The following is a 19,421-nucleotide window of genomic DNA, read 5'->3' as shown; positions in this document are numbered from 1 at the left end:
TGGGCTGTTTGCTGATGTTAGTTTGTTACTGACCACGGTGATGGAGCGATTACAGGTGAAATCCTGACTCCCCAAAGACAGTTGTAGTGGTCTCCATCCCAAGGCAAAAGGTGGGAGTTTCTAACTACCATGGATCCATCCCCTGTCATCCAGTCCCAGCTTCTGGCAGTTGGAGGTTTAGGGAAACCCGGAGCATGGGTTTGTATCCTTGACCCTCGTGCCTAGTAGCCATTGACGGACCTATCCTCCATGAACTTATCTGAGTCTTTTTTTAACCCAGTTATACTTTTGACCTTCACAACTTCCGATGACAAGTTCCAAGTTCCCCAGGTTGACCTGGCGTTGTGTGAAGACGTATTTATTTTTGTTTGTTTTAAATTTGCTACCTATTAATTTCATCTGGTGACCTCTAGTTCCTGTGTTATATGAAGGGGTAAATAACAATTCCTTATTCACTTTCTCCAGAGAGAGGACACCGCCACCATATGGCCATAACTGTGGTGACTCCCTTAGGAATAGCAAACCAAGCACAAAACTTACTTGGCTGAAAGAGAATAAAGAGAACATGGTGGAAGATATGCTGATCACACAAAGTGTCCCAGTTAGACCCACTCATGACAGAATTAATATGTAGGCACCTGTAATCATTTCTCATCACCGTTGCACACTGAGGGAGAACAAAAAAAAAAAAACACCACCCCAAACACAAAACAAAAAAAACCTGACAGCAACAACTAAAAGCCGTTTGTAGAAAAGAATCACCAGCAAGAAACAAAGCAAAGATTCATGAGCTGCAAGCTCAATGTCGTTCCATTCATCTCTTTGATTTGCTCGAGGGGGTTTCTCTGCTGTGGTGGTTTACCTCTGGCAGTAGCTGCTTCTCCATCCACGTGAGCCATGCACTGCATGGCAGTTGCTCCAACACATATTGGCATGCTGATTTTCTGCCCTAAGACAGCAGTTGACAGGTCCATGACAGACACATCCCTGAGCATCCGTGGGTACAGCCTCAATCTGACATAAAGGAGAGGGGGGAGAAAAAATTAACTATGTTATTCACAGCTCACAATGAATGAGATCAGGTTTCCTTTCATGGCGGCAATCGTCAGGAAAGATCGAGAAGAGAAGGCAGCCCTGAGAGCTATTTGAAAGGTAGGCAGGGGTAAGTTAAAAGCTAGGGAGGGACATCGCTTTCATTTACTATCCCAAGCTTCTGTGAAGCTGCTGAAATGTACAAAGCAAGGGAGGAAAGGAATCAGAAAAGGAGGAAAGAGGTGAAGAGCATTAGATAAGTGGCTCTCAACCTTTCCAGACTACTGTACCCCTTTCAGGAGTCTGATTTGTCTTGCGTACCCCCAAGTTTCACCTCATTTAAAAACTATTTGCTTACAAAATCAGACATAAAAATACGTAAGTATTGTCACAGCATGCTATTACTGAAAAATTGCTGACTTTCTCACTTTTACCATACAATTATAAATCAATTGGAATCAATATTATATCCATATTGTACTTACATCTCAGTGTATACTGTATAGAGCAGCATAAACAAGTCATTGTCCATATGAAATTTTAGTTTGCACTGACTTCACCCATGCTTTTTATGTAGCCTATTGTAAAACTAGGAAAATATCTAGATGAGATGATGTACCCCCTGGAGGACCTCTGCGTATCCCCAGGGGTACGGGTACCCCTGGTGGAGAACCATGGCCTTAGAACGTTATCTGTTCATACAATATTCAACAAACAGCCAGCAGGTGCAAAACAGCTACATGAGTCTCCATCCCAGAGCAGAAACGGGTGTCTGTCAATGTCAGAGAGCAAGAAAAATTATTGCTCAGCTCAGCTTCCCTCCATTATTTTCCCCCTGTGGAAACAAGCATTTAATGGAAAATGGTACAACATGGTCAGTGATCTCATGCACTTTTGTCCCTATGTGGCTGACACCCTATGCACTGGCTGTCTAGAATATGCCATGGTCTTTCCTTAAGGCTAGGTTATCTTACTTCCTATGCACCCAGTCAGGGGGAGTAAGGGAGTCCCAAGTAAGCCTTTAATTCCCTGGCATGGGCTACCTGCATCATCACTGGTGACCTTGTGGGGAGAACATGCTCCACTGGGCTGCTCTTTAAATGCAAATTACAAGATAACTCTGTTGGAGTAGCTGAATTAGTTTGACAGTTTAATTTTTGTCAACTCAAAGGCTGCATTAAGTGACAAATGAGTAGACAGGTGATCAGTGAATATCCTAGCAGGTGAGCGATTATGTGACAATTTAACTGGGTATGCACCATGCATATTTTGAGAGGAGTGGCATGTAAATACATTGGATTGTAAAATGCTTCTTTGAATTGTCAGGCAAAGGGGAGAAGTTTGAGTAGCAGGGGGGTGGGAAAGAAATGGGCACAGGCTTGGTTTCCCTCACCCTCTCTACTTAAAAGCAATGGCCCAGTGCAGAGGGGGAAGTCAACTGCTACTGATCTGTACCAGCAGCAAGATTACGTCCTTCCTGGAGGAAGTGGGGCGGGATGGAATTAATTGAAATGTTCCTTTTGTTGCATGGTCTGTTCCCGCACACCTACGTACTCCCCCTGAGGCAGGGCTGACTGGTAAATTACACTCTACTCCTTGAATGAGTCTGGCAGAATCCGCATGACCCTCCCAGCCCCTGCATTGGGTCCCATCCATTCCAATGCCTGGAAATAACACCATTGCAGAGCACACCATTCTGGTTCTTTATAAAGGCCAGATTTCCAAAATGGATGCTGCAGCAGGGTGGTTTCCCCGCTCCAGCCCTGAAGGGCTTAAAACAGCCCTGGGAGAGGGCTGTGGCAGAGGGAAAGCTGGGCTGATTGGGAAAGCAGCCACAGCTGTAGCCAGTGCAATCAGGGCCCAGCTGGCCCTTATAAGAGGGCAGTGGGCCAGAAGGAAAGGCAGTCTCTCTCTAGTTGCAGAGAGAGAAGGCCCTGTCTGCCTGGGAAGCTGAGGAGGGTACCTAGGGTGGAGCAGCGCTGGGGAAGGGCAGAGGGAGCTAGGGAGTTCCAGCCTAGCAAAACCCCAGGCTGCAGGCCAAGATAAGGACCCACAAAGGGTACTGGGGCTGCCGAGGGGCAGCCCAGAGATAGGCAGAGGCAGCAGATCCAAATCCTCCTTGCCAAAGATGAGTGGCCTTTACAGACTGCAGTCTGCCCCAGTGAGCAGGGGCTAGATAGTGACAGGCAATAGTCACTGAGGTGGAGATAGGGCATTGGGGGTTCACCTGAATGGGGAGACCCAGATTGTGGGTTGCTGTGGTGGACAGAACCCCTGAGTGAAGGGCACCAGGGTCTGGGAGGGACACCGGGGGCCAGCAGCAGGCGAGACATGAGCTGGCAGAGGGTACTCCGGGGCTGGAAAGAGCTAATTCCCTGGACAACCAGCAGTGGGCACCACAGCAGTGAGTCGTCATTGCCCCGCCACGTGCCATGAAATGGTGTTCCAGAACAGGTGACAGAAGAGTCATGTATTACATCTCAATAAAGCCGAGTGTCATGCTTTGACAGTAAGCAACTCAGGACAGGGAGTCTTTGAACAACAGCTAGCACAGTGGGGTCCTGGTCCCTCCCTGCCTCCTTTATCCCCCCCCCCTCCCCCCGATATCACAATATAAATAACAAACATGCATGGGGTGACGTTAACGCTGGGCTGTCTGTCAAGTCACCCTTACTGTGACCAACAGGCTGAGGTCTGAAAGACAACAGTAAAGATCGAGCCATTATTACGACAAGCCACAAGAGGGCGTGCATTAGTAGGTACTGGTGCATGTCCGGAGTGCATTGGGAGACACAAGGAGGGAAGGCTGGGTGCTTTTGGCATGCAGTGACAAGACACACATCTGTAGCTTGCCAATGCACATGCTGGGATGGCTGCTTGCTATTAGATTGTGGATCCTGAATTTTAACTAAAGAAAACTAATTAAAAGCTGCCCAGCTATCTCTGTAGTACGGCTGAGTCCAGCGACCCGTGCTGCACGGGAGTCGTGGATTCCCTTTGAAGCACCACTTCTGTTGTTATTCATAGGGTACCATCTGAATGCCCCAATGTGCTAGGCATTATAAAGCCATAGTAAGAGGGGGTCCCTACCCTGAGAAGCTTACAATCTAAGTAGACCCAACAAGTTTTATAGAGGGCAAACTGAGACACAGAGAGATGAAGTGACTTTTCCAGGTCTGCAGCAGCGCCAGGAATTAAATCCAGATTGCTTGCATCTCCATGCATTGTCTTACCCATGAGACCATCCTACTTCTCCAGGAAAGCGCTCCTGGGGGAAGAGAAAAATGTTACCTTCTCTTTCATTCAAGTGATTGTGCTCAGCAAGAGCTAAAGAAGTAGTGTGTGATTTTAACTATGCTGGCATTCTTTGCGTTCTCGTACTGCATAGGAGCCCTAGTCATGGACCATGACCCCACGGTGCTAGGGGGTGTACAAACACAGAACAAAAAGATGGCTTCTGCCCCACAGAGTTAATAATCTATCCTATTTCTCGCCCATTACATTCACATAAGACATGGCCCTCAGCCTTGTGCCTAACAACCCACTAAATAAGGAATTACCACTCCCATCAAGACCTCCCCCTGTCCTATCTGATTGTTGTGTTTTGGTGAAGAATGGGTTGAGGGATGCAAGGAAGGGGACACTGCTTTCCCCCACCCCCTATCATCCTCTCCATTCCAGCACTTACAACTTAAGAGTTTACAGAGACTTCCTCTATGTAGCCATAGGAACATTTTCTGTTCTGGCCTGAGATGACACTAGAAGATTGGTGTGAACTATGCATTCTGGGTCGGGGGAGGGATAGCTCAGTGGTTTGAGCATTGGCCTGCTAAACCCAGGGTTGTGAGCTCAATCCTTGAGGGGGCCATTTAGGGATTTGGGGCAAAAATTGGGGATTGGTCTTGCTTTGCGCAGGCGAGTTGGACTAGATGACCTCCTGAGGTCCCTTCCAATCCTGATATTCTATGATACTGCCACCAAATAACACTTACTCCTTGCCTTACTGCAACTGGTCTCCTCTGACACTCCAAGTCCACTTTTCCCAGCACTTATAAAGCAGGGATGGGCAAAACAGAGCAGAAAATGTAAATCCCTCTAAAACTTTTGCTCATTTTTTTAGGCAAACTTAAAACAAAACCTTATGGTTTGGGCAGTTTTTATGGTGGATTCTCTGTACCTTGAAGTCTTTAAATCACGAGTTGAGGACTTCAGTAACTCAGCCAGAGGTTAGGGGTCTATTAGAGGAGTGGGTGAGTGAGGTTCTGTGGCCTGCAATGTGCAGGAGGTCAGACTAGATGATCACAATGGTCCCTTCTGACCTTAAAGTCTATGAAAGGTTTGCCACACCCCACCCCATCTTCTACTTTCAGGTTTTGGCTGTGCTTTATTCTGTAAGGCTCAGATTCATAGGTGCTGGAACTAGGGGTGCTGGGGGTGGCTATAGCATCCCTTGGCCTGAAGTGGTTTCCATTATATACATAGCTCACAGCTTAGTTCAATGGCTCTCAGCACCCCTACTATATGCATTGTTCCAGCACCCCTGCTCAGATCCCCAGCTGGTGTAAATCAATGTGGCTCTGTTGAAGGACACCAGCTGAGGATCAAGCCGTGCGTGCCAAAATACCATAACTCCCGCAGTATTTCTGGCCAGGAACAGATGCAGAAGTACCCAAATCTCTCTTTAAAAAAAGCTGATTTTCATGAGATTTCCAGCCTAAATTTGCAGAATCAGGAGGTGTGGCTGTTTATAAACATCCACATTTTAGGAGAATAACCTCAGTTCCCAGCCCCTTGGACTTCTACTGTCACTATTACATGGCTCCTAAAAGTGAATATTCTTTGGTTTCCTTTTTTGATACTTCTCCCCTTTAAACGTTTTCGGGGAGCAAGTTCTAGACCAGGGGTGGGCAAATGCCTGAGGGCTACAACGGGGAATAGAAATTGTATGGCAGGCCATGAATGCTCACAAAATTGGGGTTGGGGTGTGGGACGAGGTGAGGGCTCTGGCTGGGGGTGCGGGCTCCGGGGTGGGGCTGGAGATGAGAGGTTTGGGGTGCAGAAGGGTGCTCCATGCTGGTATTGAGGGGTTTGGAGCGGAGGAGAGGGATCAGGGCTGGGGCAGGGGGTTGGGGAGAGGTTCAGGGGTGCAGGCTCCGAACGGCGCTTACCTCAAGTGGCTCCCAGAAGCAGTGGCATGTCCCATCTCTGGCTCCTAGGTGTGGAGCAGCCCGCGACCCTCCGAGCAGGGCTGTGCCGCGGCTTCAGGGAGCCACGTGGTGCGGCTCCCCAGCAGGAGCTCACGGGCCGACTTAAAACAGTTCGCAGGCTGGGTGTGGCCTGTGGGCCGTTGTTTTCCCACGCCTCTTCTAGACAGATGGTGGACCAATGCTCATGTTTCAGCAGTGGTTTTACAAGGTCACCCATTCTTATGAAATAAAGAAAATGACACATTTGGTTCCTCCAGCCCTGGAACAATAGCATTTCCTGGACATATATTCAAGACCATGTATACTTTTTTTAATAATCTATTGAGCACCCCCCCTTTCTTTTTTTCAAGTTAATATAGCCTGCACAACCATGTGCTGTGATCCGCGGTTCTAACCTGTCAGTCGTTGGGATGAGAAACCACCACGATATATCTCAGTGATATGGAAAGTAGCTTTTGTGATTTCAGTGGCTGTGATGGTCACTTGTAATAACAAACTATCATTCTGTAGTTGTTAAACTCATCTTATTGTTTTATCTTAGCCATTGTGTTTGGATTAGAGTGGAGGGGAACTCCATTTAGAATAGCAAGGCTGGGGCATATAGGATTTCCTTTGATGAAACGGACTGTCTATGAGCATGCATTGTTCTGTAGTGTGCTGGACAGGACAAGACGCACATTTCTGGGGGAAGATCTGGGACTGGGAATTAGCGGGTGTGGGCCTGTATGTAATTAAGGAGTGACTGGTCAGAGCGCTCACCTATTTAGCTGGGAGTGAATTTGCATGCTGAAGTCAGTGTGAGCAGGCCAAGAGGCACTCCAGGCCAGAGATTTTAGGGGATACAGCTGTTCAAACAGTCCAGATTGTACCCTGGGGACGGTCACAGTGGCTTCCTTCCAAAGTTGGTTTTAAAAAAAAAAAAAAAAAAGAGGAGGGAGGAGGAATTTCTTTTCTCCCCCCCCCCTTATTTTTGACATTTGAATTCCATTGAAATTTCAAAACCTGAAAAATTTCAATCAGTTCTATATTTGGTTTATAAAAAGAGAAAAAAATTCACTGACATTTTCCCCTACTGGTTTTTAAATTTCAGTATTTTAAATGTCATTGAAATGTTTAAATATAATAAATTTTAACCAGCTCTCCTTTGTTCCCTCTAAGTCAGTGCTAATTAATGCCCCAGCTCTGTGCTGCCAGATAAACATATTGTGAAATCAAGCTTCCTATCCCAGGCAAATTCTAACTCATTCTGCTACCTTCCTTCCCTCTACAGCTCTGCACTTCCTGTCATAAACTGTCACGGCTGGTGCTGTGCCCTGTTCAGCAGTTACCCAGAGGAAATGTATTAGATCTCACAGGCTGTTTTGAATTTAATCCGTTCATTTTTTTGCAAAGCACTTGGAGAGCCTTAGATGACAGACATCACACAAATGCAGCCAGCGTATCCTCATTAAAAACCTATAAACCTCTTGGGGAAAGACAGGTGGAAATTTCCATAGATTTATTCAAACAAGCCATGTAATAGTGGGTATGTCCACCCCCTTCTCTGGAGATCCCTCTGCAGTAGAAACAAGAAAATATTTCATTCACCCTTTGCTATCGATGGGGAGATAGCATGATGCACATGTTCAGAGTAGATTCTTTAGTCTCCCAGTGCAGTGCGATGGAATTCCAAAATGTGCTAGACAGAGTATAGGATTATCCTCCAGCAGCAGGCACTCAGCACTGAGAATTTACACCTGACAAGCTTAAGGAAGATGCTGACCAGAGTAAGTGAGCACAAGCCATAAATCACCCCCACTTCAAACATACCTCTTGAAGAGGGAGATGCCAAATGAGGTGACTTGCTGCTACTCAGTGAAGTACTTTGGCTTTCCAGAGGCAATGTTCCTCTTTGTTCCTTTGAACTTCTATCTAAAATACAAAACATTCCTGGCTTTTTTTTTTTTAACTGAATATAAATACCTGCTTGAACCTGACTGCATTCTCAATCTTCCCCAACAGATATGGCCAGTCACTTGAATTACCTTAATACCTAGCCACAAGGCAATGATAGTTTGCTGTGGCTTTGGTAAACGAGCGGTCGTTGTTCCATGTACATGTTCCTGAGTGTAATGTCTCTTGTTCCAAATGCCTTTGGAAAGTCCATGGCAGAGTGTGTCACAACAGGTTATCAGAGATTTAGTCCCCTCCCCCTCCGCTCTTCATTTAAAATGCTGAAAGAAGAGATTTCAGATTGATTTCTTGAGTGCCATCAAGCCAAAGACACCCTGACCTTGTCCTAAAATCCATTCTCTGTTCGTCCTGATTGGTAATTAGAAAACTTTAGGAGTGAATTTAATCACCAGGCAGCACAGCCTTGGAAGGATACAGTGTCGTGAGATAAAAACAAATGCAAGGTGAAAAAGGTCACGTTCTGTAGGGATGACATGCTCGGACATCCCAAAATCTTCTCTGACCTTAAAAATCTCACCTTTACAACAATTACCACCCTGTTATCCCAGGGCTCTGAAGGAACAGTGAGCTACTGTTAGCAATAAAGTCCTGACATTGGAATGTGACCCCTGGTTCTTATTGCAATACAGACTCATGTTCCTGATCAGTGTTAACAATCACTTAAAAATCAAAGAATACAAGAAAGTTACTGTGACTAGCATAAGAACTGATCTCTGGTGGAAATTTATACTCTAGGTGAACTGATATGTCAAGAGCATCTGAAGTTACTCAAACTTCTCATTGCCTAAAAGCGAAAACAAGCATTTTTTAATCCATTATATGTGCGTGCCACTCCTCCAGAAGCATACATGGTCCAGACCAAATTACCTGTGTCACATCCCAAAGTAATCTCTCTCTTGCTAGTACATTCATTGATAACCATTCTAATCATTTGTCACTTAATGCAGCCATTGAGTTGACAAAAAAATAAACTGATCCAACAAAGTAATTCACATTTAAAGGCACCAAAACTATTTACTGCATGTACCTAAATAATTGCATCATGTACCAAATCAGCAACCTGTGCATTTCCCACACATTTTCCAAGTGCTGATTCGGTCTCAATTTTGTGCTGTTATTTTGCAGTTAAAAAAAACCTGAATTTTAAAGCCAATCGGTCCTGACTCCTTTGTCTTCAAGGTATAAGTGACATCTGTGCTTTTAGGGTAGGGTTTTCAAAAGTATTGGCTTAATTCTGCCTCCATTGAAGGCGATGGGAGGTTTAGGGGTTTCATAAATAAAGTTCAATGTTAATGAATCTTTGCAACACTAACTTTGTGAGCTGAAGAAGTAAGATTCCTTTCTCTCCCCCCGACCCCAGCCCGAGAACCCAATACTCCTGAGCCATAATCCAGGCACTGAACCACAAGACCATCCGTCCTTATTCAGCCTTGTGGCTGAAACATATTTGGCAGCCTTCTCCATAGGCCCCAAAACACAACGGGGCAGAACCTCTGCCGGTGTGAATGGTCAATGCTATGTAACAGGCACTCTTCAGAATCCTGTAGAAAAACATCATTGCGGTGAAGCTCAGGTTGCAGACACTTATCCATGTTTCGAGTGCACGTTACCTTTCAAAAACATTAGAGTTTAAAAATGCTTATACACACTAGAAATCCAGGAATGCAGTTAAGGTTGCACTTCTCAAACAAAGCACCCAAACTACATTAACTTTGTACCCTTAGAGATGCCAGATTACTACCTTTCCTGATAGCTATGCATAGATAAGGGAATGGGAGTATCTCATGTTCTCAAGGTGCCTTTATAAGTTCTAATAATTACATATACATTAGCACACAACCAGTGGAAAACTCTTCGATTTTACAGTGTCACAGGAGCAGGTAAGTAGCTGAGGATCACCTAAATGGAGAATGAGCATTCTAATAGAAAGGACTTTCTTAGCTTCACATATTAAGTATAATACGGCAGGATGGCCTAGTGACGAGAGCATTGGACTGTGACGCAGAAGATGTGAGTTCTATTCCCAGCTCTGCCACTGGCCTGCTGGGTGACCTTGGACAAGTCATTTCACCTTGCTGTGCCTCAGTTTCCCCAGCTGTAAAATGTGGATATGGATTTCTACCCTCCTTTGTAAAGGAGCGTTTGAGTGTTGAATAGCACCATAATGGAGCCAGTTTTTCTTAGTATTAAACCACAACTGCTGTTTTGGATTTTTCCAATAATAATTCCCAATAGTAAAGACTCCTCCCTATAAAAAGTAACACTGAAAAAATATACTGGCCCTGCTTCCAGTCCCATTGACCTCAGTGGGAACACCCATTGTTAATGGAGTTTGCATTTCATCCTTTCTAAAAGCTGATATAATGGTATTTACTCATCCAAGGTTATTAATCCCATATAATGCAGAATATTTGTTACATATAAATAGGCCAATAAACACTTGCAAAGGAAAAAAATGAGCAGTTAATTGTGTGAGCCTTTTGGCTGAACATCCTAAGGGGACTTCCAATTAGTTGAAGACTAATTATTTTTAATAGAGATAAGCTATCTGCATTGTCCTGTGATGTAACAGGCAGGGTCACACCTGTTATGTCTTCCATAGGCATTAGTTATATTCTATATGTTGTAATGATAACGGGGTGTCTTGTGCCCATCAAGGGACAAGATGTTAATGAAATCCTTGTTTCCTGTTATATTAAATGGCTAAGTGTGGTCCAAAAATTTCATGTTAAGTTAAGGCTGGTTTTCTTCTGTTATAACCACCACCATTAACATCTTTTTAACCTTTTATTAAAGATACAGAAAAAGGAAAAACAGTTTCAGCATTAGAAATACAAAATATTAAGGGTAAGGTTTTCATTTTAGCCATATCCCTTATTCTCTTCCCTTTAGCCGCACAGAGTTGTTTATTGGGAATGCCCCTCTTTGTCTGTCTTTCAGACGTATAAAAGATGGTAGTAACTGGCCTTTTTTGGAGAAAAGGTTAGTTTAGATGATCTGGTGCCATCATTGAAGTCTGATCCTGGTTTGTTTGTTTTTTTAAGACAAAACATGACAAACACACACTGAAAAGAGAACAGCAAAGATAGAAAAGCAGCTTTGGTCTCTGGTGTGTTTTTCAGACCCCTGAGCAGTGAAGGTAAGCCAACCGAATTTTCTAGCATAGACCAGGCCTGAGAGAGACCTCCACCCAACATAGTCTCTGACGACCCAACAGTAATGGCTGGCCTTTGTAGAGATGTCTAGCACGTAACCCAGCCACTCAGACTGTGCACTAGGTTTTGTGGTTTGCCCCTGGGGACACCAATAGGGCACAGCTTTGATTCAGCTGCCCGGCAGGAATGCACGTCATTGGTCATCTGAATAACTGAGTGGAGGAGCAGTGATTCACTATTTTGAGATATGATGTAAATCCCCTTGTATTTCATCCTCGCAAAGAGAATCTGACGAAGGTTGAAACTGATCTAAGGATTGTTGCCTGCTGCTGCTAGTACATTTGTCTGAGTCAATAAACATGAGCGTCAGTTACCCGGGGTTGCAAATTTGCTGGAGTGCAATCCAGTTTTGAAGTTTTCCCACATCTCTCATTAGCCCGCCGGAGGCTGAAACGTGGAGGCTGAAACATACCCTGATGGCAGATGTGTGAAGACGAGTGTAGAAATTAAAATCTCAATTAGCAGATTAAATACTGCTTACCCCAGGGGTGATCCAAAGCAAACTGAAGTCAATAGGAGTCTTTCTACAGAGTGCAGTGGAAAAATCGATCGGGCTCCCAGTAAGAGCTGGTCAAAAAAACACTGTCAAAAATATTTTGGATGGAAAACTTTTTTTTTTTTTTTTTTGTTATTAAATGGAAATTTTCAAGAAATTCCATGTTCACAAAAAGTGTTACTTAAAAACTAATTTATTTTCTCTTTTCAAAGAAAAAAGTCGATGGAAGTGAACAATTTTTCATTTCTGGTTTGTTTTTTTCTTTTTTGGGGGGGGGGGGGGGGGGGTTTCTTGCTGGAAAAAAAATTATTTCCCAACCAGCTCCGCTCCTAGTAAAGACTTTCAACCCATTAAAGAGTGACTCTGTCTTTGTCCTACCTTGAAAATGCTGCTACGTTATCTGCTAATGTCTGTTGATTGTCTGCTCCTGACCGGTAATAGTCGTACACTGCTTTTGGAAGAACTCTCTTGGCGTATTGTTCAAAATCACCCACACAAACTGGTTTTCCAGACATTTTGCGGACCCCACAGGATAAGTCTCTTCTTACATCCCACTCTTTTTAAGCTCTATTTTTCAGCCTGTAAATAATTAATGTGTGACTTTTCCAAAGTTCAAGTATCTGAATCATTTGAATTGATTTTTTAAAATGTGCAAACAATCCTGGCACATCTGGACATTCTCTTTGGACTTTGCCATTCTGTTCTGATTCACAATTTGAGGTATGTGCCCAGTGTGTTCAGGGCAGATCCAGACTGTAAAAGGTCTACAACGTGGGGAAAAGGGAAAGCAAGAAATAAAAAATGAATAAATAAGCAAAATAAACATATTGGCACTCTACGGATGCATGAATTAAAGCTTAACCTAGGCTAGTCCCTCGGGTCAGGGACTGTGTGTGTGTGTGTGTGTGTGTGTGTGTGTGTGTGTGTGTGTGTGCGCGCGTGTCTTGTTCAGTACTCTAGACCTTGTCAGTGCTAAAGACTAAAAAATTCTGATCTAGGCAGTTTGCAAAACCAGCTCCAAATCCAGGTTCAAACACCCACAAACATAGAGGATTCTCAGATGTCTACAGGTAAGGCCCCTACTCGGGAGATCTGGCCTCAATGCCCAGTTCTACCACAGGTTTCAGAGTAGCAGGCATGTTAGTCTGTATTCGCAAAAAGAAAAGGAGGACTTGTGGCACCTTAGAGACTAACCAATTTATTTGAGCATAAGTTTTCGTGAGCTACAGCTCACTTCATCGGATGCATTCAGTGGAAAATACAGTGAGGAGATTTATATACACACACAACATGAAAAAATGGGTGTTTATCATGCACACTGTAAGGAGAGCGATCACTTAAGATGAGCTATTACCAGCGGAAGGGGGGGGAAAGGGAGAAAACCCTTTGTAGTGATAATCAAGGTGGGCCATCTCCAGCAGTTAACAAGAACGTCTGAGGAACAGTGGGGTAGGGGGGGAATAAACAAGGGGAAATAGTTTTACTTTGTGTAATGACTCAACCACTCCCAGTCTCTATTCAAGCCTAAGTTAATTGTATCCAATTTGCAAATTAATTCCAATTCAGCAGTCTCTCCTTGGAGTCTCTTTCTGAAGTCTTACCCACCTGCTGAAGTGATGAAACAGATTGACAGAGCAAGAAGAGTACCCAGAAGTCACCTACTACAGGACAGGCTCAACAAAGAAAATAACAGAACGCCACTGGCCGTCACCTTCAGCCCCCAACTAAAACCTCTCCAATGCATCATCAAGGATCTACAACCTATATTGAAGGACCACCCACCACTCTCACAAATCTTGGGAGAAGGGCCAGTCCTTGCCTACAGACAGCCCCCAACCTGAAGCAAATACTCACCAGCAACCACACACCACACAACAGAACCACTAACCCAGGAACCTATCCTTGCAACAAAGCCCGTTGTCCCCTGAATAGATATGTGGGCACAGTTGGCACCATCATAGGGCCTAATCACATCAGCCACACTATCAGAAGCTCGTTCACCTGCACATCTACCAATGTGATATATGCCATCATGTGCCAGCAATGCCCCTCTGCCATGTACATTGGCCAAACTGGACAGTCTCTACGTAAAAGAATAAATGGACACAAATCAGACATCAAGAATTATAACATTCATAAACCAGTCGGCGAACACTTCAGTCTCTCTGGTCTCTCGATTTCTAACCTAAAAGTGGCAATTCTTCAACAAAAAGACTTCAGAAACAGACTCCAACGAGAGACTGCTGAATTGGAATTAATTTGCAAATTGGATACAGTTAACTTAGGCTTGAATAGAGACTGGGAGTGGTTGAGTCATTACACAAAGTAAAACTATTTCTCCTTGTTTATTCCCCCTCCCCCTCCGCACTGTTCTCAGACGTTCTTGTTAACTGCTGGAAATGGCCCACCTTGATTATCACTACAAAGGGTTTTCTCCCCCCCCCAGCCCCCCCACTCTCCTGCTGGTAATAGCTCATCTTAAGTGATCACTCTCCTTACAGTGTGCATGATAAACACCCACTTTTTCATGTTGTGTATGTATATAAATCTCCTCACTGCATTTTCCACTGAATGCATCCGATGAAGTGAGCTGTAGCTCACGAAAGCTTATGCTCAAATAAATTGGTTAGTCTCTAAGGTGCCACAAGTACTCCTTTTCTTTTTAGTTCTACCACAGACTCCTTGCCCCTGGGTAAGTGACTTTCTCCCTGTGGCTCAGTTCCCCCTTTGTAAAAGGGGATAATAATCCTTCCTCTCTCCCACCCTGTCTTGTCCACTCGGACAGTAAGAGACAATACGTGCCCCAAAGTACTTACTGTGTGTTTGTACAGCACCAAGCACTGTAGCGTCCACTTCTGTAACAAATAAATCCCACCTCTACTGATCACCCGTAACACGGAAAACTGGCCCCTCACGGCTTCATTGACCAACACCTAGATCAGTGGTGCTGTGCTTCCTCTTTTCCCCTGCAGGGGGGGCTGTGAGCAGCAGAAGCCTCTGCCCATTCCACCGCTGCAGACACAAGCTCAGCGGGTGGGGGCCAGCCCTGTGAGAACCCCAGTGGGAAGAAGGCTGAATGCCCCAGCAAAAGGAGAGGTTGTTGAGAGGGTCAGAACAGTGAGTGGAGGGTTGCTGGGAGGGTTTTTGGGGGGGGGAGGCGGGGGGGAGAGGGTGATCTTGGTTCTCTCACTAGCTCCCCTCCCCCACCCATCAACTCCTGGTGGTCTCTTCCCTCCCCCCCACGCCCAAACTCCATGCTCACCCACATTATTAAGACCTCACCAACCCCAGTTCGTTTGCCGGCCCAGCCCTTATCCTTAAATCTCTCTCCATACTGGGAGGAGCAGTGCATGATAGGACTAGTGGTTTCTGTGGGTTGCAGTCTCAAAATAAAGATTAGGCAGGATTCTACTTTTAGCTTTTATGCATTTTAACAGATAACATTCGCATTTATTTTCAAACTGCACCTAAAGACATTGTCTACAAGTAATGATTTGCAAAGTCTTGTTGAAACTGTGCAATCAACTGAGATTTATGCCTTAGCTGGAAATAAAATGAACTCACCTAATAGCTGTTATTTATCCAAAACGTAATAACTGTAAAACAAGTCAAGATTTAGAAATTAAATCATAGTACTTTGACTATATAACATTAATTTCTTCTTACCAGCTTGCCAGAGAGAATTGTAACTCACAAGCACAATGTATCTTAACGTTTTCAAATTTCTTGCTCTGTGGGTGTCGGTTATTGATGCAGATGTTTTCCATTGCTGTTTGGGGTAGAGGGAGAAATCTAGAATTGAATTAAAATCTTATCCTTCCAAGACATAGGATGAGGTACAGTAGAACTTTGAAGGTTCCCTACAAGCTCTGTAGGACATATTTGGGTCACCACAGGTCAACATAGGGCCTGATTTCTCACCGCATGACTGCACTATTGAAGAGACACCCGCTTCGAACTGGAGTAACGTGCTGATGAACCAGGCTGCAGTATCTACTTGTGATGTGCTATCCAATCAGGAATTGCACGTAATCAAAAAACAAAGCCAGCCACCCAGTCCCCTGGCCATTTGCATTGTAGAGTGGCTTTATATTTCTTTAATGAGGCTGCAAAGTAAACAAACAAACAAACAAAAACTGAATCACAATACTTCCTAGTACACTGTAATGTGATACAGACTCTGTTTTTTAAACCAGTGCCTTTGTCTTGTTTTAAAGGTACATCGTTTTTTTTTATGGATACACTGTCCAGAGTATAACATCCAACAATGAGTGAGAAAAACAATTCAGCAGGGATTTTCTAACATCTTTTAAGAAACACCTTAGGGATCGGAACAGGATGGGTAGTGCTGACCATACGGTCAGTCTTGGGAAACATTTAAAGAAAGCTACAGCACTTAGAGAGAAAGCTGCATGTCTCTAATTGCTTTTCCCATATGAAGGGAAGATTAGTCTAAGAGGCTTGCGAGAGAGAGGTTTATGCTTCTTATGGGTATTCATCTGCTGAGAACTTTCATGAGAGGAATTACTGGAGATGAATATTAACGTAGGTGTAATTATACCAGGAGATATTTTATCTAAGGAATGCAGGTCACACATCCATGTCGATTTCCAGCAAAATCCAGAATGGTTTAATTGACATCTCTCGCCCCTCATGATACAAAATTGGAGCTGTATCCTACCTTTTTTATTTCAAAAGCATACAGCCTATGCTAAACAGGCTATCTATCCCAATGCACACCAGAGAACAAATACTGTGTGATAGCCAGGCATTTTAATACAGGCAGCTGCATTCAAAGGTACTTTGTATGTCACTTTATAATCTTGATAATTTGCCCCAAAACTGGTGAAGATAGCTTAGCTGCTCCACTCTTCTCAAGCTGTTCATGCCACCTCCCCCACCCACTACTTCTTTTCATTAGTCACCCTCACATAAACGAGACTGCCTTTATGTCACTAAGTAGTTATTTGGTGCACAAGCCAATGCTTCCTCTCCCATACTATGGGACACAAACTCACCACACACACAAAACAGGGAAGAATGCTCAGTCCAGACTGGCTAAGAAGGTAAACCTAGGACCAAATTCTGGCTACTCTGTGCACAGAGCCATATGCCAGAAAATCCTCAAGGAAAAGGAGAGACCTTCCACCTCAGTTTTAACCCCCCTCCCAAAGCATTCCACAGCTGTCCCATGACAGGCGACCAGGGAAGGACACTCCTGGTTGGAGCCTCAGTATAAGAAAACGTGGTCCACACGTTCGTACGGATAGGCCACCCTGACCCAGCAATGGGGACTATGAAAACACCTCAAACAGATCATTCATGTTCCTAGCAGAGATAAGGTGGGTAAGGAAGGCTAGTGGGTAGGGCTGGGTCATTACTGGCCACAATTCAGTAGCACGTTGCTATTTCAAAGGTTGCATTTGCAATATCCATGCATTTCCATTATGGAGCTACTTACGCGATAGGCCGGAATTTGTCCCATGTTTTTGATGTAGATGTAATCTATATATCTTTGTGTACATCCTCTGATTATAGATGAACATTCAGCAAGCAGAAAAGGATGGCTACATTATTTCATGTTCATTTTCACAGCAAATAATTCACTCTGCTGTACTGTGAAAAGATACGCCATAATCCCAGCAAATTGCCTTGGAGGTGGAATGAAATGCTTTTCAAAAAATGTACTAAATGTATAATCACCCTTGGTGCTCTTTCCGTCTCCCCAGCAGCCCTGCTTTCACTGATGTAGGTGTTAGAGATGTCACTCACACCAGCCTACAGAGCAAGTCGCGAGGCACCACTGTTTAAACACGCCCTCTTCCCCAAACAGCAATGCTGTAATGATGTCAGGCGCAGAAGGCATCAAGCACCTGTGCTCTGTGGCTGTAAGGAACTGGCTTAGAAGAAGGGGTCCAACTAATTTCAGAAGAAGTTTGATATATTGTGAATGTGGGACAGCGCATTCATGCTACCACACACGAATGCCATAGACATGCTTCTGAATAGCATAGTTAGGGGCTACCAGGCTGGGATGGAGATAGGATGGGATGAGCAGCTTTTTCAGTGACATCACCACCTAGCTTAGGGTGGCAGTACACCTCTACACTTAGGGGCTCACGTTATGTCTTGTGTTGGGAAGGCAGCAGGCGATATCATACATCGGTGTCCCAGATGCCGTGGGCAACTCGGGACTGATCCGTATCAGATTGTCATGTACCCCATCAGGATGGGTCTGCTTCATCTACTGGGAGCAACCCAAGACCATCAAGTAGAGGGTGGGGCAGCTCAAGCCAGTGAGGCAGGATACATTTATGTTGCCCAGCAAAGGTGCTTTGAGCTTTCTGCATTGGCTGTGAACACGTTATCCCATCCGGCTTCTCAGCACATGAGAACAGGGGGGTTATGAGTCTGCCCATCCACACTCCTTATTCTTAAGCAGCGCAGCTGTCCTCTTAGGCTACGGATGAGATGTATAAGGTGTGTGGTTACTGCTACCTGATCATTTTTGACCCGGGGGAACCTCCAAATTTATTACAGAGCACATCAAAAACTGGTTGTCTGACTATAGGTCTGATCATTTGGCCTCTTGCAGGTACAGCCCGGTGCACCGAACAGCCTCCTCGCTGCATCGGACAAGATATACACGCTAGCTCTTACACGGCTTCCTTGCAAGTAATTGGCTCCTTTATTTTAAGGGACCTATGCACTTGCTGTCCTGCAGGATGAACGTCTCCTTCTGTCTGCTTAATAAGACCTCCGCGGTCTGAGCTGTCACCTTCGGGAGAGGCAATGGCATTTTGAGGCTCAGCAAAGAGCTCGCTGGAATGACTAGGGCAAAGATGGCCGATAAAAGTCAAAGAGCAATCCAGCTGAAACATTCAGATGTAATTGGAGGGGTCGAAAGGGGATAGAAATCAAGGCAATGTTAACATCCTATTCTGCAGCTACCACTGCTTCTCATTTGTTCCCCTGGCAGACACTGGAGAGTTACCATGGTAGTGACACAGCAGTGAAAGATTAGCCAGGCTGTCCACAGAACGCTGCCCTTTCCCAGGATTAAAGAGACAGTGAAGACAGAAATCATATGTTCTTTTAAAAAAAATTATCATCCTTGTTTCAAGCACCTTCAGTGATTAAAATGGAGAGGCTGTTCTATTCAGGTTCTTACCGAGGGCTCTTGATCACTGAATCAGTGATATTAACGCTAGGTTTCCCTATTTATGCTCTTTGTTTACTTTTCACTCACCTTGGCTATGAAGTCAGACAGGCCTTGTTCCTTTAGAGCATAAAATGCTTTCACAACGGTATAGTAGCTGAGTTATTGCCGACCACTTTTTGGCAGAAGCTGAGCTTTCCTTTTTCAAGGCTGAAGTCGTATCGAGCCAGGTCCTCTGTAAAGCTGGCCTCCCAACGTAAGGTCTGATCCATGCAGCCAAGCAGCTGAGTCTGGCAGTGGCTCTTAACCTTGGGGGTGGCCAAATTAGGCTAGAGCATGGTTTAGTTCAGCCCGTGTGG

General features: G+C 44.6%; 1 protein-coding gene across 1 annotated transcript in view; it reads right to left on the bottom strand.

Annotated features, from left to right (window-relative positions):
- Positions 1–12,642, bottom strand: part of HAO1 (hydroxyacid oxidase 1) — a 44,293-nt gene extending 31,651 nt beyond the window's left edge. The window contains exons 1-2 of the mRNA XM_074947182.1: positions 12,282–12,642; positions 863–1,014 (exon numbers count right to left, since the gene is read on the bottom strand). Of these exons, the coding sequence (XP_074803283.1) occupies positions 863–1,014; positions 12,282–12,418 (289 nt within the window). The 5' untranslated portion in view covers positions 12,419–12,642. The remainder of the gene's footprint in view (positions 1–862; positions 1,015–12,281) is intronic.
- Between the last annotated feature and the right edge of the window lie 6,779 nt (positions 12,643–19,421).

Source organism: Natator depressus, chromosome 3 (genome assembly GCF_965152275.1).
Source record: "Natator depressus isolate rNatDep1 chromosome 3, rNatDep2.hap1, whole genome shotgun sequence".
Taxonomy (NCBI): Eukaryota; Metazoa; Chordata; order Testudines; family Cheloniidae; genus Natator; species Natator depressus.
This window is presented reverse-complemented; position numbering and strand designations above follow the sequence as displayed.